The sequence below is a fragment of the Danio aesculapii genome, chromosome 13, assembly GCF_903798145.1.
Source record: "Danio aesculapii chromosome 13, fDanAes4.1, whole genome shotgun sequence".
NCBI lineage: Eukaryota > Metazoa > Chordata > Actinopteri > Cypriniformes > Danionidae > Danio > Danio aesculapii.
The window spans coordinates 48,402,111-48,426,888 of record NC_079447.1 but is presented as its reverse complement, the minus strand read 5'-3'; the positions used below and the strand labels follow the sequence as shown (position 1 = coordinate 48,426,888).

General features: G+C 36.5%; 1 protein-coding gene across 5 annotated transcripts in view; it reads right to left on the bottom strand.

Moving 5' to 3' along the window:
* Positions 1-21,241, bottom strand: part of abcg2c (ATP-binding cassette, sub-family G (WHITE), member 2c) — a 40,041-nt gene extending 18,800 nt beyond the window's left edge. The window contains exons 1-7 of one of the 5 annotated variants that reach the window (XM_056471143.1): positions 20,024-20,248; positions 19,261-19,304; positions 17,041-17,231; positions 13,822-13,881; positions 6,988-7,105; positions 6,185-6,340; positions 3,914-4,071 (exon numbers count right to left, since the gene is read on the bottom strand). In XM_056471143.1, coding sequence (XP_056327118.1) covers positions 3,914-4,071; positions 6,185-6,340; positions 6,988-7,105; positions 13,822-13,881; positions 17,041-17,216 — 668 coding nt within the window. In that variant the 5' untranslated portion in view covers positions 17,217-17,231; positions 19,261-19,304; positions 20,024-20,248. Of the gene's footprint in view, positions 1-3,913; positions 4,072-6,184; positions 6,341-6,987; positions 7,106-13,821; positions 13,882-17,040; positions 17,232-19,260; positions 19,305-20,023; positions 20,249-21,088 lie in introns of those variants that run through there. The other 4 variants (XM_056471145.1, XM_056471141.1, XM_056471142.1 and 1 more) reach the window with 4 other exon arrangements.
* Positions 21,242-24,778: the final 3,537 nt, after the last annotated feature.

The following is a 24,778-nucleotide window of genomic DNA, read 5'->3' as shown; positions in this document are numbered from 1 at the left end:
AATATTTTTTCTTCTGGAGAAAGTCTTATTTGTTTTATTTCGGCTAGAATAAAAGCAGTTTTTAATTTTTAAAAATCCATTTTAAGGTCAATATTATTGGCCTCTATAAGCCAATTTTTTTTACGATAGTCTACAGAACAAACCATCATTATACAAAAATTTGCCTAATTACTCTAACCTGCCTAGTTAACCTAATTAACCTAGTTAAGACTTTAAACGTCACTTTAAGCTGAAAAGAAGTGTCTTGAAAAATATCTAGTCTAATTTTATTTACTGTCAACATGACAAAGATAAAATAAATCAGTTATTAGAAATGAGTTATTAAAACTATTATGTTTAGAAATGTGTATAAAAAATCCTCCATCCGTTAAACAGAAATTGGGGAAAAAAATAAACAAGGGGGCTAATAATTCTGACTTCAACTGTATTTTCCACACTAATTTGCTAATAAATTGAGATGAGGCATACCTATGATGAAAATTACAGCATAAAAAAATAAAAAAATGTAATTAAAAACACTTGAAATCTCTTCACAAACAAATCAATCATTTGTAAGGTGCGAGTCATTGAGTTCATTTTAAGCAATCCTATCACCATTAGCATGACTCAATTAAGCAAACTTGGTAGCAACCACTTTTTATCTGAAGTATGCAATAAATCCGACATATGCAACCAGTCAACACATCAAAAATCCATATCTGTGAACTCCAAGATGAAGATAACATTAAAAATAGTCAGCAGTTTAATGTTTAAGAGTTCGAATGACACACGTGTGGCCTAATTTAGTAACTTAAGGGCCTAGTTGGCATCAGCAACACTGACCTCAATAACAAACAAGAAATTGATAAGAATATGGCACCTGAATTCACAGCAACTAGTTTCTAAGTAATTAATCACTTGATTGCTAATCATAAATATAACAGTATATGATGTGACAGGAAGTCATTCATGCAATGGTATGCAAAATCATGATAGTAGATATCTATGTCTGCAGTACCATGAAAAAGTAATTTGCCACTTGTATTTTCGCCAACAAAAATGTTTTTAAGTCATTTATATTTTGCTCTACAGTTTAGGTTTCAGTTTTTGCAAAGCGTAAAATAAATCAGCTTTAAATAAAGCTTAAGCTAGTGCAAGTTTATCGAGGACACAATCTGTATCAAAAAGCAAAGTGTAGTCAAGCTAAATGTTGATTTAAGTTCGTTAATAGAAGTTAATTAATATAATAAATGGTATTTATGGTGTTATTTTTGACAGCATTTCCATTAACAGAAATGTTACTCCCTAAAACTTTATACAGACCAGAGATGCCCAAACTAGGGCCCGCAGGCCAAAGTTGGCCCATGGTAATCTTTGATTTGGCCCACCATCCCATCTGAGGGAGAGAGAGGGAGGATGATGGGGAGGTAGAGATTGAAACTTTACATAACCTTTTATTTGTTTGTTTTGCTGTTAAGCTACAACCCCCCCCCCCCCCCCCCTGAAATTAAATGTTTCATTGAAATGGTTTGAATTAATCAGATTTCATTTTAAATGTACATACTGTCTTCCAATGGAAAGAGGACCGTGCAGAGATTTTGGTGAGCGTCTGAGCGAAGGCAGATTCTGCTTGACTAGTGTACTCAGCATTGAACTCCACTGTGTTGTAAACATGACTGTTTATGCTTTTTATTTCAATAAGTTATAGTTAAAATGATGTACTGCATAGGCTAATAATATTCAAAGTAATGTTTTCTATTTATTTATGAATGTTATCAAAATGAATTAGGAAATTACCCATGGCCAACTTTAAGTTAAAATAGTTTGGTCTACTTATCTTCGGCCCACAGCTCTCAATGATATTTGGTTTTTAACCCTTCATACAAAAAAAGTTCGGGCACCCCTGATATAGAAACTCTCAGAAATGTTGTCTGCTTTACTTATATAAATATTGCACTGATTTACATTACAAGCTGTTGGAATAAAATCTTTTTGGCAATATAAATATTAACAAATGTAGTATAACATTAAAATAAAAATGTTGATGTATCCAAGATTTTGTCTAAATATCTCACTAGAAGCTAAAGTTCGATGACGAACTTTGATGTTGGCTTGGTGAAGAGCCATCAGTTTGATCCTATGATGAGTCAATGGGATTTTTTTTTGTATGGGACTTTCTTTACTGGGAAAGTTTGGGGCGCTTTTGTGCACCAGGGGTAAAATTTACACCCCAGTTTATTATGTAATTTTACACAGCTGGACAACCTCTTTAATTGTGTGAGGTCACATGTTTCTATGAGTAACTTGTTCAGAGTTATGATGGGTCAAAATTTGGTTCCATGTTATGTCAATTGGATTTTTCCAAGCATTCCAGGTCAGTTTTTGGAAAATCAAAACTTGGACCAGTTGGAAAAGATATAGTAACAAACAGCAATGCAGAACACAGAACACTTTGGCTTTTGGCCAAATTTGGAGCTTGTAGTATTAAAGCACTAGGAGGAGATATGTTTGATTCTGTAAGACAGTATAATAAAAATATATTTAAATTTCAAGATTTCACACTAGGATATTGCTTGACGCTGTCCCAGGAGAGAACCCTGAGCTCAGAGAAAATTGAGCCCATGGCTCCCGCCTGGTCAATAAGCATTTAAGGGGGTCTGAGATCAGGTAGGTCTCGAGAGCTCGCCCCTGGTAAAAGGAGGAACAGGAGGAGCTGGGGTTGAAGGGGGGATTCTTTCAAAACGAAGATAAGGGAGTAGGGCGAAATCAGTTGATTTATAGTAGGCTTGGACCAATCTGATTGGATTATTGCTGATTACGGATGAGAGACCAACTGCGATCAATCATATCACGTGCTCCTCTCGAAATTAGTTTGTAAAACTTCACTTAAGTATGTTGGCTTCCTCAAGCCAACATAATAATGTATTTAAATAGTATTACAATATGTTAACATAATTAACTTTTTAACATTTCAAATTCAATTTTAAAAAGATAGCTAACCCAACAATGAAAATTCTGCCATCATTTACTCATCCTCCACTTGTTCCAAACCCGTTTTGATTTTCTTTCTTCTGTAGAACACAGAGAAAGGTATACTGAAGAATGTTGACATTTTTTGTTGCTACTATTGATGTCAATAGCTATGTTTCCATCTACTTATTTTCATGCGCATTTTGGATATGCGCATAAAACAATAAAAAATTGGTTGCTGAAAATGCCAAGATACGCTAAATTTTGAAAATGTCCATAAAAAACGTATGTCCATAGCTAAGTAGGGTAAACCTTTTATTCGATAAGAAAAGATGCTCAGAAACTACAACAGAAACACTTTTACAGAACAAATTCCAGTAAGAGCATCATCATGTGACGATGAACATGTGTGTGAATGGACAAACCAGCAGGGTGAGCACATTGTAAAACATCTGGAATGTTGTTTTGGCCATTCTAAAACGCTGTAACTATATTATTAATGACCTCCAGAATTGTCCAGAGCGTCTGTACTCAGAGTCAAATGCCACCACACGTTCATTGCGTGTCAGCATTGTGTTCTGAGGTGCAAATCATTCTCCTATTACAGTAACTTCTATTTTTTACTGTTGATATTCGGCACCAGTTAATCAGGAAGTGACAATTTTGTTCGCTTTGACTCGTTGGATAGAAACGCTGCTTTATTCGCACGTCTTTTATGCGATATTTCAGTTTTGCGCATAAATTTAATTCAGATGGAATTTTTGGATGGAAACATTTTGTATTGCGTTCAACAAAAGACAGAAATTCATAAACCTTTAGAAACACTTGGGAAATTCGATTTGGGTGAACCATCCCTTCATATGCAAGGCTTCACAAGGTTATGCTGGAAGAAAGTGTTTTTAAAAGGCATACTTTATGATCGCTTGCAGCAGGAGGCAGGAATATTTGATATGAGATTTTGTACTTCTGCAGGAGCTCCATGATGGAGTTGGCAGTGTTGGCATCCAGGCCTGTGGTGGGCTCATCCAGGAACAGGAGCGACGGGGAGGTGATGAGCTCCATACCGATGCTGCACCTTTTCTTCTCCCCACCAGAAACCCCTCGCAAAAACATTGTTCCGATCTGAGAGACAACAAGCCCAAAGAAAGCGATATCACTTTAAATGGACAATTTCATTCTACCACACACAATATAGGGATTTTTAGAGTGATTTCACCAAGTAGGACATGTTCCTGGATCAACATCTTAGTATATACAGGAATCAGAGAGTGAAATTCAATACCTTTAAGGCACTTTCCATACATTTTAAGACCTCATCGCCACTTTAGGTTTCAACCGGTAACATTGGCAACATTGGAACTATTAATCCTCTCTGATTTTGGGAATAATTTACAGTTGGGGTTAGGAATTAGGTACACATTGGAAAAAATGCTCAATGTGTCTGATGCATAATCTAAAGGCCAAGCCGACATCAAACAACTAGCATCAAGGAAACCAAAGTGTGTTGTTGACTCATGTTGGCTCATGTCTGGATCAAAAAGCTGCCAGTGAACACACCAAACAGATGACAGCCGACTGCAATGTGAGCAACATTTTACGCCTGTTTTCTGTCCCCTTATCCCAGTAATTGTCACCCACCACAGAAAATTTGCTCATGCAAATATGTCGGACAATCAAACAATCCATATCGTTAGCAAATATTTAAGAAACATAGCAAAATTACAGCAGGCCTCTTTGTGTTCCTACTTGACTTGATTTGTTTACTTGCTACGTCACTTTACTACGTCACACTCGAGCTCTGATTCGTTGCTGAATAACCAATCAGAATGTTCTCTTCAGCTGATGGCCGCTGTTGATTCTACATGCTGAATCGGGCCAGTAAGCCTCATTTATACTTCTGCGTCGAGTGATCAGCGTGACCCAGCGCAGTCGTGCATTTATACTTCTGCACGCTGTTTGTGTTGCTCTGCAATAACACTTCCGAAATTCTAGCTGGCAGTGAGGTTTTTATGTTCCTCAGTGTCGAGTTTCTTCGCTGGTGTTTTGTGTTTTCTGAACGCTACCTTAATGTACAAGTAGCTAAAACTCGCTCATTCAGAGGCAGGAACCGGCGGACGTGCAACAACTTTCAGAAAACACAAAACAAAACTTTCTGGAGTTCCTTCACGGGACTCGACACTTGTAAACACTCTTCAGCAATACCAAGCCGCTAATTACAGAGCTTGCATCGTTGCGACGTGTAGCTACATTTTTAAGAGGGGTGCGCCAGCGTCAGCGATGGCCACGGCTACGGCTATGCGACCACGCGAAGGTTGTGCTGGAGTATATGTGTGCGCTTGACACAGAAGTATAAATCAGCCTTTAGAAGGGTTGTCCTTATTCTCTTATGAGTTATGGGTATGTTTTGGGGCATAACATGCATTAAACCAATCCTAGTCTCATCATGGATTTTTTAAAGAGTGAGTTGTGGTTGTGAGATGGAGTATTCGCTATTTACATGGTGGACTCTGTAAGCAGAAAACTGTACCCGTCGCTAGTAAGGGAACGGATCTGTTCGTATACAAGGTTAAAGCCAGCAGACCGTCTACAGAATGAGTCAGATTCCACCAAAGCCCACTGAGGTGAAGGCGGGGAGGTAGCGGTTTTAATATTTATGTCGACAATAATAATATTTTACATTTTAATTCTTTAATTAGTTTTTAGTCATACTTAAAATATGTTTGTGTGTTGCTGTGAATCCTAGTGTGTTTAATAAGCAACATGGATGTGTGTTTTGCACCCGCCTATCATTAAATAACAACAACAACAACAACAAAAATGTGTTACTGGCTTTAGATGAGCTTTAGTTGGTCAATAGTGCTGTCTGTCAAAATTGTTGTGTCAACAGTTGTGTCAAAATAGCAATGCGTCAGCAATGTGCCTTAACATACCTCCTTTTCAGACCAGCTTGTCCAAGGGTGCACAAATGACCTCAAATGCATTTGCTATGTAAACAATGTGGCGCAGGATGTAAAAAGTATACCTGTAGCATTAATATGATAATAATTCGTATGATCTGTATGATATGGACCATCGAGTTCAACCCCAACTGTTGTTGTGGAAATTCTTGTGTGACTTACACACATGACATCAATCCAATTCTTTCATGCAGTCAGTCTTAAGATATAAGATTATGTTCATACAAACATAACGAATCATGCTTAATATTCCTGTACACAAGGTTGAAGTCTATTACCTTAGTGTCTGCACAATCTTTGAGGCCGAGCTCCTGGATGACAGAGTTGACCCTCATTTCTTTGTCAGATGAGGAATATTCCTTCAGTGACAATCGAAGATTGGCAGAGAACGCCAAGTTCTCCCTCACGGTCAGAGTACCCATCAGAATGTCATTCTGAAAGACAAAGTGTAAAAAAAAAAGACGATACATAAAATGTTGTTTAGCTCTTGGAAAATGCTAACGTTAGAAGCACCATCCAAAGCCATCCAAATGCATCACAACAATACATCAAGTACAATTCACCAGTAATACAGCATAGTACAGCTAGTAGTAATAACAATAGCAAACTTAAAAATTAAGGTAGGTTGTTGATGTTTGCCTGGCATTGTCTGTCTTAATCGCAGAGGAATAAGTTACATTCTAAACTATATAAAAAAGATTTCCCAAATTGAAGGGGTCTAGCAATATTGACCTTAAAATGATTTTAAAAAATTAAAAACTGCTTTTATTCTAGCTAAAATAAAGCAAATAAGACTTTCTCCAAAAGAAAAAATATTATAGGAAATACTGTGAAAAATTTCTTGCTCTGTTAAACATCACTAGGGAAATATTTGATAAAGAAAAAAAATTCACAGGAGGGTATATCATTTTAAATTCAACTGTAAATGTAAACTTGTTGACCACTATAAACATCTTCCAAAAACATTGTGAAAATAAATGTACCGATCCCCAAACATTTGAACAGAAATATGCATTTCGTCAAACTAAACGAATTGATTTAATGTACATCGAATGCCACAGAAAGTATTGCGTGTCCTAACCTGAACCACATAAGCAGAGCACAGCCTGAGGTCGGAGGTCACGATGGTGTTGTCAACTAGAACTTGACCTGATTTTAAGCCCTTAGGATCTTTCCGTCCCGCAATGACATCCAGGAGCCTGAAGACAGACATGTGTAAATGAATAACTGTGAAAAAAACTGCGCTTTCACTTTGATTTGGCATTTGTCTAAAGAATTGAGATATTTTAACATCTACATACATTACAACAGAAACTCAACACTGCAAAAAATGCCCTTCTAGCTTAGAGTCTTTAACAGATTCGATTTTTTACCTAATGTCAAAAAGTGCTATCCCACAGTGCTATCCCACAGAGACAGATCTACCAGTATGGTGATGGCCCAAATTAAAATGTTTACCTGCCCAATCAGATACATAAACAGGAATAAAACAGCCAAGTAAAAAAAACAAAACAAACAATATAAAAACAGATTAAAATGTGTTAAAACGGGTTATTAAAGAATAAAAAAAAAAATAAAGACATAATAGTGCGATCTGTCAGACCTAACAGTGCTCATTCAATAAAAGCACAGCTAAACAGATGTGTGTAAGCCTGGATTTGAATGTGCCTAATGTTGCAGCACATCTGATCATTTATGGAAGCTGGTTCCAGCAGTGAGGGGTGTAGTAGCTGAAGGCTAATTCACCCTGTTTTGACTGGACTCTTGGAATTTCTAGTTTATTTGATCCTAATGATCTGAGTGATCTGTTAGGTTTGTATTCAGTCAGCATATCTGTAATGTATTGAGGTCCTAGACCAGTTAGTGATTTATAGACAAGTAGTAATACTTTAAAGTCTATTCTGAATGTAACTGGGAGGTGGGAGCCAGTGTAAAGAGCTGAGGATAGGTGTGACGTGCTCTAATTTTCTGGTTCTGGTCAGAATCCTGGCAGCAGCGTTCTGGATGAGCTGCAACTGTCTGACTGTCAAATCATATAATGATTATTCAAAGTACTAATATTTCAAGTAAACTGGTCTGCTTGATTCTATAGTAATGATTAGGGCTTAATTTGTGCCGGAACACGCCAATTCCGGCACCTCTGAAATCTGATCGGGTGCCTCATTTTACTGATCCCCCTCCTCAACCGCCCTCCTCCCCCGTTCGCTGTTCACTTTCTTCCGCGACTCCCCAACCCATCTTCACTTTTGTCCGTGACAAATCCTCCGCACTTCACTTTCGTCTGCGACACCCCTCCACCATCCATCTCACCCCACCACCCCCGCCCCACTCTTCACTTTCGTCCACGCCAACCACAACCAGTAAGTACTAACTGATTAAGTAGGGTTCTGCCTTTTTAGAATAGTGGTTAATCGCCTCTGTTTAATGACCAAGACTGACATGTTTGTGTTTAAGAGATTGTATACTCGGCCGGTACAAGACTCAGGATGTTATAGGAATCCGAATGAACGAGAATAATATACAATAACGAATCGAAGAGAATATTTAATCATAATCTAAAGTAATATTACAAGAAACAACATAATCTTATCAGTGACTATGTTTACATGGACATCAGTAATCGAATTATTTGCTTTAATCTAATTAAGACAATAATATGATTAAGGTGTTTACATGAGTTGCTTTTTGATTGTTCCTTTCATTATCCTGTTTTACATGTTACAGCACAACCGATTAACATCAATGCATCACCGCGCTATCCACATTTCCTCTGGAGTTTCATGTAATTTCAGGTGTTTCATTCTTAATTTGTCGACTTTAACTGCCGTTTGGCACTTTCATTTTTAATCGGGAACATTTCATGCATGCCCCCGTGACAAACAAGACACTGAATGCTACTATGAACTGCTGGAAGAGTGTTGTTTTAATGGAAGTTCATACCACATGCTGAATGGAAGAAAAAAACCCTCTGCATTTCACGATGCAGGTGTCTGTGGTCTTCACTGACTCGATAGTTGCAAAGAGTGTCAAACGGCCATGTGTGTGTGTGTGTGTGTGTATGTGTGTGTATGTGTTTTAGTGACAAATCAGGACACAAATCTGTATAATGACATATGTATGACACATGTACTACAAAAAGAGGTGAAATATGAGGACATTGCTGACGTCCTCATTTCGCAAAAAGCTTTTAAATCACACAAAATGAGTTTTTTTAGAGAGTAAAGCTGCACACAGTCTCCTATGATGGTTGGGTTTAGGGCTAGGGTGGGCTGAGGGAAATACAATATACAGTTTGAGCAGTATAAAATGAATGGAAACTTATGTAATGTACCCACTTTTCACAAAAACAAACGTGTGTGTGGACTATCCTGTCACAAAACGTGGCGAAAAGTCCTACATGACGGTAATAGTTTGATTGCGGTGTTTACATGCCTGTACTGCACTTCAATAATGTGACTAAAATCGGTATACTCCACATGTCTTAATTTGATTTCTCTTTAGTTCGATTATGACCTTAGTCGGATTAAATTAATCAAAAATAATCGCTGTTTACATGGTAGAATCCTAATCAGAGTATTGTATTAATCGCATTAAAATCATGTAAACGTCCATGTAAACGTACTCACTGTTTTATGATTGGAGTCAGATAAAACGAGGATAAATATATTAATATTCTAAACCTCATACTAAATTTGGTATCACACTAAGCCTCATACTAAAATACTAAAATTGGAGTCAGATAGGAGTTAAATTTAAAGTAAATCAACATTGTGCACTGGAAAGCCCGAACAGGCAGTGAACCTTCATCCACCAGCAGACACCATCGTTAGACTAACTGGCTGGACCTTACACTGTCATCTAGCCAAGCTTAATTTCAAGACAATTTGCATAAAAGCATAAAATCAAGACAATTTGTGTTGATAAAATCATTGACTAGAAGTGACTTATTGTTAAGTGATCGGATTTTTAAAAGTGCTAGCTTAACAGTTGTAGCTGTTGTCCCTACACTAGTCTCAGATCTACATTTATTAGACAGCAGATTTGAATGATTTGCTCTATGGCTTGAAGAAGCCTTTGATTTTCTGTCACGTAATAAAACGCATATCTGCGTAGAGAAAGCTACAGGCACACTGGGTTCCCGCTTGTTCTGTAAACATTTGATAAAGATACTGTTATCTAAGCAGGCACCCGACACACATCAATGAGATTTGCTTTGTTCACCAGCTAAGAACTCAAATAACACTCAAGCTTGAAGATGATGACAGGATTTTTTTTTTAAGGAAAAGAAAAAAAAGTTTATTCATTTAAAATATATATATATTAATAACCCAGCAAGCATTTTTTGTGTTTAAATTTTATTGTCTGTCTAATAGACGTTTAAATATAGACATCTAATAGACATCAAAGCATAAATATCTTACAAAGCAGGGATAAAGTTGGGTTGCCACTGACAATATAATAGACCAGGGTTAAGAAACCTATGACTCGGGAGCCACATGTCATACATGCCAACAATCGGATCCTAAAATCCGGGAGATTTTATCCGGGGGTGCGCGCGAAGTGAAGAAGGGGATGGGGGGTTATAGGAAGGTGCGGGTGAACTGAAGAGCGGGGGTGAAGGTGCGGGCGAAATGTGGAGCTGGTATGTATACAAAGGTTGGGGGTGGGGGGGGGGGGGGGTTGAATTCAGGGAGTTTTTGAGGAGACAGAACAATAAGCGAGATGGGTCTGAAATCAGGAGACTCCCAGGAAAAACAGGAGTGTTGGCAGGAATGCACGTGTGGCTCTTTGACCAAAAATACGTGGCTCTCCAGCTGTCTCTCTTCAATAATATTTTAAAATGAAAAATAATAACTGTCACTAGAAATCAGTTTCCTATTAAAAAAACATAATTACAATTCCCTTTTTATTGTATTTTCTACAGCAAAAGGAATAAGAACTCAGTTTACAATAAAACTACTTTTTAACCAATGCGCATATGTGAAGCTGTGGTTTTACTTGAATCGTGACACCAGTAAAGGGCAAGCAACTTACATTTCTATGGTAACCTCGCGCATGTTAATTCAAACATTCATGAGTGGCGATGGCAAAAAGAAAAAAAAATCTATAAGTTGTCGTTTGTCCATACAATATGATGTGTTATATATGTTTATTTTTTAATTGTGCATGAATATAAACAAAGGTTTTTTTTATAATAAATAAAGGTTTTGTTATATACACACCCCCAATGGCTCTTTAAAAAATACATTTGATAAAACAAATCAGAAATGGCTCTTTGCTGAAAAAAGGTTCCCGACCCATGTAATAGATGTTAAAGTATTGACTAACCATCAAACAGACAGATTAGATTTAATTCATACATGTAGTCATTTATTCAAGTGCTTTGATGACTAGTCTAGATTGGGTCAATTCTTATACATCTACCAGATTTTCACTGCACTCTCAGAAATAAAGGTACGCAAGCTGTCACTAGGGTGGTACCTTTTCACAAGTTGCAAATTTGTACCTAAAAGGTCCATATTAATACCTCAAGGGTACATATTAGTACCAAAAAAGTACAAGAGTGTTCCTCTATTCCTTGGATTTACTCAATTTTTTTACGTTAAGTGGTTGTAAACAATTTATTTGGGCTGAATTTAAAGAAACAAATTAAGTTTAACATTATTAAATTTAATTTGTTTGTTTAAATTCAACACAAATAAATTGTTTGCAACAGTTTTGCATGCAACACTTTTTTTCAGTATACTAATATATACTTTCGAGGTACCAATATGGACCCTTCAAGTACAAATGTGTACCTTTTGAAAAGGTACCACCCCAGTGACAGCTCGTGTACCTTTATTTCTGAGAGTGTGACAACTCAATTTTGTGAACTAATTTCGACAGGAGCACGTGATATGATTGATAGCAGCTGGTCATCCATAATCAGTGATAAACTAATCAAATTTATCCAAGCCTACAATAAATAGACTGATTTTATCCTACTTGCCTATATTCGTTTTGGAAGAATCCCCATCTCCTCCTTTTTTTTTTTACCAGGGGGAGCTCTCAAGACCTACCTGATTTCAGACGCGCTGTTGTTATGCTAAATTACCAGGTGAAAGTCCTGGGCTCACTTATCTCTGAGCTCAGGGTTCTCTCCGGGGACAGCATGCCAAACCTTCTAATAGCGTCCAGCAATATCTAAATGTGAACTCTTGAAAGCGCTGTTTTAGCTGAGATATGTATGCTTAGATGTCTATTATGTCTATGAAACGCACAATTGCTTTAGGAAATGCTTGAATTCCTTACGATTTAGATAAAAAATAAAAATGCTCGTCTAGAGATTTTTTCTGCGTATTTGCACAAATCTGAATGAGAAGTTCTGAAATGTAATGCTAAAAAAAAACTGTAAATCATATGAACAAAACGAATGCTATCTTTTGCTTTGCAGTGCACATAACAATACATTTTGAAAACTGATGGAAACCAAACCACTTAAGTATCCACTGACTTCCATTGAACTGTGTGCTTCCCAACGTTTTTCTAGGTTTCTCCTTTTAAAGAAATAAACTCACCCGTAAATGGAGGGCATGTAAATGATGATAGATTTTTAAAGGATTATCCATTAAGGCTGGTTGATGGCATTATCGTCGTCTGTTGAAAAGAATACTGGTGCTGAATTCAATTAACATTGACCTGACTTGAGCTGAATAATGAGACTTTAGCGTTTAGAGCTGCTTTACAGCATAATCTGAATTGGCTCTATAGTTTCCATTACTGATTTAACTCTTTTCCTACAGCTCTCTTTAGCTTTGATGCCAAAAGTAAATAAAAAATAAAAAAATGTGAAAAAGATTTTAACTTTGATTTGATATTTTGTCTAAAACAGAGATTCTCAAACTTTTTTCACCATGTACCACCTCAGAAAAACATTGTCTCTCCAAGTACCACCATAATAACCAGTATTGAAATACAGTAGTGTAGTTGGGCTAATTAAGCAGCTACAGTTCTGCACAGCTCAAAAATGAGGCAAGTTTATTCCTATTATTAAGAATATGTACAATTGTCAGCCACTTTGAACATTAACTGTGCTTGCAGGTAAAAAACAAACAAAAACAAAACAAAAAACTTCAATGTTTAAATTAAAATGTGCTTTTAAAAGTTCATTAAAAATGGCACTGTTCTCAAAAAGTCAAGAGAAAGCTGCTGTACAAGTTGTAGTATTAATGTATAGTAGCCAGTAGGCCTAGTGTGTGTCAGAAAAGTGAGTGATTAAATCAATACAGTGCTACAGTGCCAATTCATATGTGTAACATTTCCGTCATTTGGTGCGAATGAGACCATATCTTAAGTGAACCGTAAAGTTCACATTAACTACGTACCAAGCATTGTTTTCAAGAAGACTCGGGTTCTGGGTACAGTTGGGTATGATCGTAGCTTCAGTGAACAACCAATGCTGATCACATTAGTGTCAAGGGCTTAAAAGTGCGTTCATTTTATTCTTTTATTATTCAGCGAGTCCTCCGTGTACCACTAGAAGGAAGCCAGAGTACCACGAGTGGTACGTGTACAGTGGTCTAAAGCATTAAAATATTTCAGCATCCGCATACTGTTACAACAGAAACATTGCAAAAAAATGGCTTTCTTACTTGGAGTTTTTGTCTTGGTTCCAGTCCAAATATATAAAAACTCTTAAGTCAAGACGCATTTTTAGACAAGCAAAACAATATTGTTTTGTTTTCTGACATATTAATCAAAATTAAGTCAGTTTTTCCTTAAAACAAGCGAAATAATCCATTGGGATAGCAAAATAAACTTGTTTTCTTGTATCCCCTAGAAAATGTGTCTTGATTTAAGATTCTTTTTAGATATCTGGACTAGAAACAAGACAATAAGACAACAATAACAAGCAAAAATAAATAAACATGCTTACGATGTCTTTCCACTTCCAGTTGGGCCCATTATAGCGTTCATTCCCGGGTTCATGATCCCACTGCAACAGATTCAAAACACCAAATATCACTTTCTGGACTGTTTTCAACTAGACAAAATGCTTTTAGGATGCTGTGCAACCAGTGTATCACTATTTCATGCATTTTCCATTCGGGTTAGTCCCTTATTTTTTAGGGGTTGCCACAGCGGAATGAACCGCCAACTATTCCAGCATATGTTTTAAGCAGGGGATGCCCTTCCAGCCACAACCCAGTACTGGGAAACACCCATACACTCTTACATTCACACATTACGGCCAATTGAGTTAATCCAATTCACCTATACCACATGTGTTTGGATTGTGGGGGAAACCGGAGCACCCGGAGGAAACCCACACCAACGCGGGGAGAACATGCAAACTCCACACAGAAATGCCAAGCCAGGGGCCAGCCAGGACTCGAACCAGTGACCTTCTTGCTGTGAGGCAACAGTGCGAACCACTGAGCCATCGTGCATGTATCATTATTTCTTCTTATTAAAAAAAAACTATCATAATCAAAAAGCAATTACACAGACATCAAAACTGTTATTCCTTAAAGGTGTTTGGCTATCTAGAGTTTTCTCTATCTAGGGAAAGGGCTGGCTGATATAATGCAGATATATGGCAAAATGAATAAAGATAAACTTCATAATAAAAGTCTTTCAGATGTCCTATCTTCCCTTGAGGCTAAAACCCTAGGACAAAATGTTCTGGTTACCACACCTTCTAAAATAAAGATGGGACGGTTGGTACATATACGATTAAAGGTCAGATCAGATCCTGTTGTCCTCTAGTCAATAGCTGAAAAAAACCACACGCACGCACGCACGCACGCACGCACGCACACACACACACATACAGTGCATGTGGAAAGTATTCATAGCGCTTTGCTTTTTCCTCATATTTTATATGTTACAGCCTTATTCCAATATGGATTATATTCATTTATTTCCTCCAAATTCTACACACAATACCCCATAATGACAATGTGAAAAAAGAGTTTTTGAAATTGATTTATTAAAAATAAAAAAACCTGAAAAATCACATGTATGTCAGTATTCACAGCCTTTGCCTTGAAGCTCTAAATTGAGCTCAGGTACATTCTGTTTCCACTGATCATTCTGGAGATGTTTCAGCAGCTTAATTGGAGTTCACCTGTGGTCAATTCAGTTGATTGGACATGATTTGAAAAGGCATACACCTGTCTATATGAAGTCCCAGGGTTGACAGTGCATGTCAAAGTACAAACCAAGCATGAAGACAAAGGAATTGTCTGTAGATATTCAAGACAGGATTCTCGAGGCACAAGGCTGGGGAAGGTTACAGAGAAATTTCTGCTGCTCTGAAAGTTCCAATGTGCACAAGGACCTCCATCATTCATAAGTGGAAGAATTTTGGAACCACCAGGACTCTTCCTAGAGCTGGCCGGCCATCTAAGCTGAGTGATCGGGGGAGAAGGGCCTTAGTCGGGGAAGTGATCAATAACTCGATGGCCACTTTCTCTGAGCTCCAGCGTTCTTCTGTGGAGAGAGGAGAACCTTACAGAAAGTGCAGCGATCCACCAATCAGGTCTGTATGGTAGAGTGGCCAGACAAAAGCCATTGGAAGCCTGGAATTTGCCAAAAGGCATCTGAAGAACTCTCAGACCATTAGAAACTAAATTCTCAGGTCTGATGAGACTAAAATTGTACTCTTTGGAGTGAATACCAGGCGTTACGTTTGGAAAAACCAGGCACCGCTCATCACCAGGCTAATACCATGCCTACAGTGAAGCATAGTGGTGGCAGCATCATGCTGTGGGGACATTTTTCAGCAGCAGGAACTGGAAGACTAGTCAGGATAGAGGGAAAGATGAATGCAGCAATGTACAAAGACATCCTGAATGAAAACCTGCTTCAGAGTGCTCTTGACCTCAGACTGGGGCGATGGTTTATCTTCCAGCAGGACAATGACCCAAAGCACACTGCCAAAATATCAACGGAGTGGCTTCACAACAACTCGGTGAATGTTCTTGACTGGCCCAGCCAGAGCCCAAACCTAAATCCTATTGAACATCTCTGCAGAGATCTGAAAATGGCTGTACATCGTCGCTTCCCATCCAACCTGATAAAGCTTGAGAGGTACTGCAAAGAGGATTGGGCAAAATTCCCAAAGACAGGTGACAGGCCAAGCTTGTGGCATCATATTTAAAAAGACTTGAGGCTGTAATTGCTGCCAAAGGTGCATCAACAAAGTAATGAGCAAAGACTGTGAATACTGATGTACATGTGATTTTTCAGCTTTTTTATTTTTAATAAATTTGCAAAAAATCTTTTTTACATTGTCATTATGGGCTGTTGTGTGTAGAATTTTGAGGAAATAAATTAATTGAATCCATTTTGGAATAAGGCTGTAACATAAAAAAAAATTGGAAAAAAGTGAAGCGCTATCAATACTTTCCAGATGCACTGTATTATAAAGGATTTCCCCTCATATATATTTTTTGTCTTTAAAGAAATCAAAGAATCCTAAAAATCTTAAAATAAAAAAGTACCATTACTAATAACTGAGCACCAATAATAATTTATATTATATGAAAACAAAATTGGCATATTGGCAGATTTAGGAAGGATCATTTAATATGGAAGACTAAACTAATGCCTGCTGAATACTACAATAGATCATTATACAAATAAATTACATTGTCATGTATTAAAAAAACTGAACTGTAATAAGATTTCACAATATATAAAGACAAAAGTAGCCTTTAAGAGTTTAGGAGACACTTAAAAGCAGTAAAAATGAGTATAAAACTATATTACCATAATATGTAGCTGTGGCCATCTATATTACCTACATTAGCTTTGGCACAATCTACATTGCAAAAAGCAATATAGAAATAAAGACGAATTGAATTAAATAAAAAAGACGGATTATATTGAATTAAAAAATTAAGAATGTGCTTTATCCCGCTCTATTTCAAACTGTTATTTTTAAATTCACACAGATAGGGAGACATTTTGTTGATCTTGATGAAATGTATTTGTGTTTGAATAGGTTTAAGCCAGTGATTATACTCTTTGGAATAAATAAATCAAATTTGATTGAAGTTATTTTACATCGTGAGCTTTATGATTACAAGCTTAAAGATCAAGAAAGTGCATTCATTTTTTTGATTATCAGTCCATGTCAAACTATCACCTGACATCTTTAAGGATGTCCTTTTCACCCCATTGGCAGCTGAACATTCCTAATCGCTCCTTGATGCGATATCGGATTTGATGGAAGGTGACGGTGGGTCCTGGAGTCTGGAAACATGGCACTGACTCATCCGCATCTGTGGACGACTGCTCATTCACAACCACCTCATCCAGCATGATGCCTTCCTCTGCCTGCAGAAGATTCAAAATAAACTTAAATGACATCTCATTTGCACTAATTTTTCACATATCCAGGTTTCATAGTATCAGAAGTCATCAGAGTTGGGTAAATCTACAGCACAGTAAATGGGAGAGTACAACAAAATTTTTTTTACAATCCCATTTGCTGAAATAATCAAAGAAAAGCTCCATTATGTTGTTGTTAAGACTTTCAGAAAAATGAAAGAAACAGTGTGAGACTGACAACGGCAGCCAGAAGAGAGAACAACATCAAATAGGCGCAGCGTTAGAAACACTTCGGACAAGCGGTAATTTGTTTTTTGTAATTTGATGCAAAGGTGATATAAGACATACATAAATACATAGAAATGTTCATTTTTAAACATCTAAATATTAAAAACTTTCACAAATTTAAGATGCTAATGACCATTAAACAGTCATAACAGGCTTGTGAAAAGGGTTCATAACAACACTAGGGCTGCACAGTATATCGTTTCATCATCATTATCGCAATGTGTATACTTGCAATAGTCACATCGCAAGATCTGCAATCCAAATTGGGATTATAAATAACCAACAATAACCACTGTTCAGAACAAATATGTAGTCACTAGTTATGTTTCCATCCAAAGATGCTAATTAAATTCATGCACAAAACTGGAATATCGCATATAAGACATGCGAATACAGCAGCGTTTCCATTTAATAAGTCAAAGAGAACAAAATCGTAACGTTCTGATTAACTGCCGCCAAATATCAACAGTAAAAACAGAGTTTACTGCGGTAGGAGAAGCTGCATCAATCTATCTTTTATTTAATAAATGACTTTAGAAGACAGTTGAACGCAATGAACACGTTGTGATGATCTTCACAGTTCTGAAGGTAATTAATAACATTATAACATTAATACTGGCGTTTTAGAATGACCAAAACAACATTTCAGATGTGCTCAGCATGCTGGTTTGTCCATTCATGCACATTTTCATCATCACATGATCTCTTATAACAAAATCACATGACCCTTTTTAATGCGCATATTGGAATTTGTTAAGTAAATTGTTTCCATTGTAGCTTATGCGCATCTTATCAAATAATACGTTTATCCTACTCAGTTATGCGCATTCGTTTTCCATGCGAATTTTCAAAATGTTTGCGCATCTTAGCGTTTAAATTAACCGTTTTTTTTTCTCGCATATGCAAAACATGCAGAAAATAGGTGCACGCCATGTCATAATGCATGAATCATCTCAGACTGGTTTCTTGGACATAACAATGGGTTCACTGTACTCAGATGGCCTCACAGTCACCTGAACTCAATCCAATAGAGCACCTTATGGGGATGTGGTGGAATGGGAGATTTGCATCATGGATGTGCAGCAGACAAATCTTTAGCAACTGCGTGATGCTATCATGTCAATATAGACCAAAATGTAGGAATAATTCCAGTACCTTGTTGAATCTGTGCCACAAAGGATTAAAGCAGTCCCGAAGGCAAAAATGGGTGAACCAGGTACTATTAAGTTGTCCCTAATAAAGTGGCCGGTGAGTGTATAAGATCACAGAAAAAACAAAATATTGCAATTTCAGTCTTTTCCAATATTGTGCAGCCCTAAACAACACGTTAAGCATCTTAAAAATACAAGCTTGTTTTCATCATTAAACATCTAACCATAAAAATATCACGGTTTTATGATTACTAATTATTAAAATATGTTTTTTTTTTAAATGTCTGGGTAACAAACGAAGACATTTTTTTATGCTTTTAACACAATATATTTTATTTTGAGAAACTGTTAAAAAGATTTTGGAGCAGTAAACATGTCAGGCTGAATAATTAATATGAATCATTGACTTCTGCTGTCTTCATTAGTTTCAAAAACACAGATTCCTTTACAATTTAAAATGTTTTTTGCTGGAGATACTGTTGTCCTAAAAAATGTAAAACCAAACGTAAATAAAAAATCTTACACATACTGTACGAACGGTATTACAGAAAATTTTGGTGGTTTTAAAACCTTGACTTTTGCAAACCGCGGTATACCTTGGAAACGGTTATCTTCCCATGTCTAGTCACATCGCAGGGATCTGCAATGTAGATTATAGTTTAGACATTGCAGTTAACAACATAGTGGAGTAATTTCATATTTTAAACATAAAGTTTATTATTTGCATGTGTTTAAAGACCTGACTGTAAGAATTTAAAGCAAATTTAAGCCATTTAGGTACAATAAATAAAATGTTTGTGGCTTAAAGATGAAATGTACATTATATAACTACTTACTCAATTAAAACGATAGTATTTTTATTATAATCATACGGTGAATATTGAATTTCTGCTTCTGAATACAGTTTGACTCGCAAGAAAATCATAGATCAATATTTATTTGCATCTTTTCTCAGTTGTGTTTTAATTTGCTTGTCATTTTGTAAATGGTATTTCATGCAGAAACACTCCCCAACAGATACAATTGATCTAAAATTATGAATTCTTTATGAGCTGATAAGCACATATATCGCAATATATATCGCAGTACACTAAAATATTGCAATGTCAGTTTTTACAATATCGTGCAGCCCTACTATGGACATTTCGGCTTTATTAATAACATCTGAGCTATTAACTAAAGGACTACAAAATGAGCAGGGCTTGTAGTTCGATTGGTAACATATACAGTGTTTTACTAAAGCACCTTTTGGTGGATTTCTGTCGCTTTTATCAATGCTATGGCATTGATGGCAGTTGGTATACATTAAGAAATCCCTTCTAAAAGCACAGAACACAAAATAAATCGGGGTTTTCTTACCGAGCACTTACTGATGCTGGAGCTGTCGTTCTCCTAAAATGATGTCACTTCCTGTACCACAAACCTTGCTTTTGTTACAATATGGCACCTCAGTTAATATTAGAAGTTCACAAAGCGGGTTTTAATCAGAACAAGTGTCACTGTTTAGTGTGAAACATCGCATTTAAAACGCTATTGTTCAATGACAAACAACGCCAAGCCTACTACAGGCGATTCATTGATAGAGAATCGTCACGCAGCGCGACTCCAGAGCGAATGAATCAAATGAACCGGTTCATAAAGATAACTCATAAAGCATATCCAGCGAAGCGAATGTGACAGCCAAATAACCGATTATTGTAGTCAATAACACTACTAACAGTAACATATTGAGGTAAAGTTGGTTTTATATTCGCACTTTCGTTGAGTGACAACTTGATACGCTCTCTATTTACCATGCTACTTTGAATATTAGGACATGTAAATATGACTTTAAACAACATTAGCACTATTTAATTGACTGTGTGTATCAGTGTTGTACGTTGATAGTCGTCGGCTGCTATTTTAATTTAACTATTTATCATACTTCTCTGAAACTATATTATTACGGAGACCTGCCCGAATTAATGTGTAAATATAAAACGAACTTTACCTCAATCACAAACATACAGTATTCGTTAGTGTAACAGTGTATGTTTACTTCCTGATTTACACAGTGATGCAAATGACAGGTCAGAAAAATAAACTGATTACCATATGACTAGATTTTAGGTTGTTTTTACTTATTTGACAAGCCCTTACTGTAGTATACTGTAACAAACTGTAATGGATATCTCAGTGAAGACAGTACTTTGCCTAAACACACAAAGATCATGACTAAAAAAAACAGCACGTTTACAGAAAGAGTCCAGTCCGATCGACAACAGTCGAGTCAATAAGAAAAGCGAATAAATCGTGCTGGACAAAGTACACTTCTGATATAAACTGAAACTTTCCAAATGTTTACTTCAGTAGCTCTAGCTCATTCTCATCTGTCAGACGGTTGTATTGACATTAAATCTATTTAAAAGGAACATATGTACATACCATGACTGTCTGTGGAGGTCTTGGCCAGTACTATCTGTGGTGGGTGGGCTTTAGCTCACAGTTTTCAGACGATCACAAAAGACGACGCAAAGCTGATAACTTCATATCTATACATCAATCACATACAGCTTTACACTCAGTGAACTGCCGGAGGAGGAATAAGCTCGTTGTCACAGTCACAGGTTAATACACCTAAAGTGATTAGAAAGTGAGTTGTCACTGATTTTGAGGTACAGTTACAACCTGAGGTAAAGTTGCTTTTATATTTGCACGTTCGTTCATTTTTGAAGAGGAATAACTTGTGACACAGTCCCTATATTGTTTACCACAGAATATTCGGTCTGAAATCTCATGTACACTGTAAACAATGCTGGGTTCCGCACAATCGATTTGTGTAGGGGCAACATGCATGAATAAACTTAACTTAGCAGTTTTTACAAATATAAGTAGGTTGAACCTAAAACAATTAAGTTGCCCCTTCAAAAAATCATCAAGAATTGTGTTGTTTCAGCTAATTTTATATAAATAGTTCGAGCAAACAATGTTTTTAGTACAACATTAGCATTGTTTAACTCACTGAACAATGGACTTTGATAGTAAATGGATTATAATATGATTTTCTATATTTACAATGGGCACATTGTCTATAATGACATTAAAAAGGTGAAAGTCTGAATATATATAAAATCAACTTCTACAAACTGTGGTTTTACTCTTATAAAAAATGTAGGCTTATGGAACTTAATATAAGCACAAAAATCATGAATACGTACCTTAAATCTGATCTGTACTATGGCGTGACAGCAAAAATGATAAAAATAACTCTTAATAATATAGAAACAGAGTGAGAGCGATTCATCGTCATGGTTGGACACTTATCTTCATGTAGTGCTATTTAGTTTTAGAAATTATGAATAATATTTTAATATAAAACCCACGACTTGTTGGACATTTGCAATAAATAGCGGACACCAAAGGACAGCACAACTTCATAAGGTTATAGTGGTTTCAAACAAGTTAAATATATAAAAAATCTGAAACAAAAACGTAACAGGTGCAGGTCATGAGCTCCACAAGGGGCTTCAGTCACATGATCTTTATGGGGTCCTTCTATTGTCATACGAGGATATGGTTTTCAATGACAAAAAGTATTAAGTTCATATGTTTTTAGAAAAATATGGAAGAACAAAAAAATTTTTGTGGTTTACTAAAATGGGCACTTTTAAAATTAGACCAGAGGTTTTATTAATAATTTTACGATTTTTTTTTTCAATTATAAGAGTGTTGATTTATTGAACAAGGAATACATTTTAAACGATGAAAATACAAATTATAATTATTTTTACCATAAAAAATGCAATGACAATAATGTAACAAACTATTAAATTAGAAAATTTGAATTATTTCTATATTTATATTCAGAGTAGAAGTGTGGTACCGCTGGGTTATGAAATTAAAGTAGACTTATGGGAGTTTACAACCCAGGCTCATTCTGAAAATGTACCGCTATATACATTTCTGGAGAGCGCCAAATATGTCCCAGGAGGTAAGTTTTTTTGCAGTTTTTGTTTTCGCAAATCCACCAGAAGCCGATGTGTCTGCTTTTTCAGATCTTAAATTTATTTTGCGAGTGCCATTCACGCCTACTGTTCTTGCATAAATCCACCAGAGTCCGCTGTCGACCGACTGACTGACTGATCAACTGACTCACCCTCCTCCTTCCCGAAACCCAACCAATAGTGTTTTCAAAAACACCGATTGACCCGCCCACCCACTTCACTAAACCCAACCGACAGTGTTTTCAAAACCAATCCAGAAAAAGAAAAGCCCTCGCGGCAGCCTGATTTTTCACGTTTCAGATTTTACCACATTCTCACCCTGTTATTTACTTGTTTATTTAATTATTTTGCCTTTTGCTTTTGTCGTACCCGCTTTCTGGAATCATTCTTTACCAGATTTGAACCCCGTCGTTTTATTCAACTTCTCTAAGTCTCAAGTCTGCCGACGAACATGGTACGCCACTGGACAAACAGCGGAAAAGCCGTCCACACGGAGGTAAGCAGTCAGTTGAGAAGCGTGAAAAGGAATGGCTTCATACCGCCCTCTAGTGTTCAATTTAAAGACGAAATGCGTACTTCTGGCTACATAATCCATGATCTCCAGAAATGTATATAGGGCTACATTTTCAGAATAAGCATATTGGGAGTTTATCTAAACACAAAATCATTAATATTAAAAATATATACCCAGAAATCCTATGCAATAACTCACTCATCCCTATATATCATAGGTCTCAAACTCAATTCCTGGAGGGCCGCAGCTCTGCACAGTTTTGACCGACCCCATCAAACACAGCTGATCCAAATAATCGAGGTGTTCAAAAGAGTCGTGAACACCTTCATTAGTTGGATCAGCTGTGTTTGATCAGGGTTGGAGCAAAACTGTGCAGAGCTGCGGCCCTCGAGGAATTGAGTTTGAGACCTATGAGATCCGTCTAGATATTTATGAAAAGATTAAATTCATGTGCAGAGTTTACAGATGTACATTACTTTAAATGAATAGTTCACCCAAAAATGTAAATTGACTCACTATTTACTCATCTTTAAGTGGTTATAAACCTGTTTCCTCTGTTAAACACAATAGAAGATATTTTGAAGAAAGCTGGAAACCTGTAACCGTTAACTTCCATACAAATACTATGGAAGTCAATGGTTACAGGTTTTCAGCTTTCTTCAAAATATCTTCTTTTGTGTTCAACAGAAGATAGAAACTCGAACAGGTTTGGGACACGTGGGGAGAGGGTAAATGACAGAATTTGCATTTTTGGTGAACTACTCCTTTAATCACAATAACAAAGTGATAGACAGGGGCTAACCCAGAGCCCACACCTAAACCTTATCTGTACTTTATTTCACCTAGTAATTAGTTAAGTACAGTATTAGATAAGTACACTATAAAATGAAGTGAAACACTTACAATATGTTACAATATGTCATTGCACTGAACTTTAAATGTGTAGTTGCACTTTAAATCTCTCAGTTTTTCCAACATTGAGGCTTTTTTCTTCAGCACTGCAAGATGTTTTGTACAGCTAAAGATAATTGCAAGCGGATGACACTGGACGCCATACAAATTCAATTGAAAAGCAGCTGCGCCCACTTTTATGTGAAGATCTAGGTGGATAAATAGCACACTGTAAACACGGCTAAAAGCCTTAAGCCCTTCCAGTTTATGACTGTGAATTATGGCAATAAAAGATACAATGTGTATACAAGTGTTTTACTACAGACCAAAGCTGATCCCAAACATGACCATTAAAAGACTGCTTTCCTTTTATTAAAACATGACCATAAAATCCAACTTAAGATGACTTAAAATAAGTGTTTAAATACATTAAAGGGATAGTTCACTCAGAAATTTCTGTCATCATTTACTCTTTCTGTACTTCTGTTCCAAATATGTTTGACTTTCTTTCTTCCATAGAACACAGAGGAAGATACTTTGAAGAATGTTGGGGAGAAAACAGCCATTGACTTGAGTTTTTTTATTACTATGGATGACAATGACACTTTTCCAACATTCTTCAAAATATCTTCTTTTGTGTTCAACAGAAAAAGGAAACATAGTTTAGAACCACTGGAGTTCCTTTCTTCCATTGAACACAAAGGAAGATATTTTGAAGAATGCTGG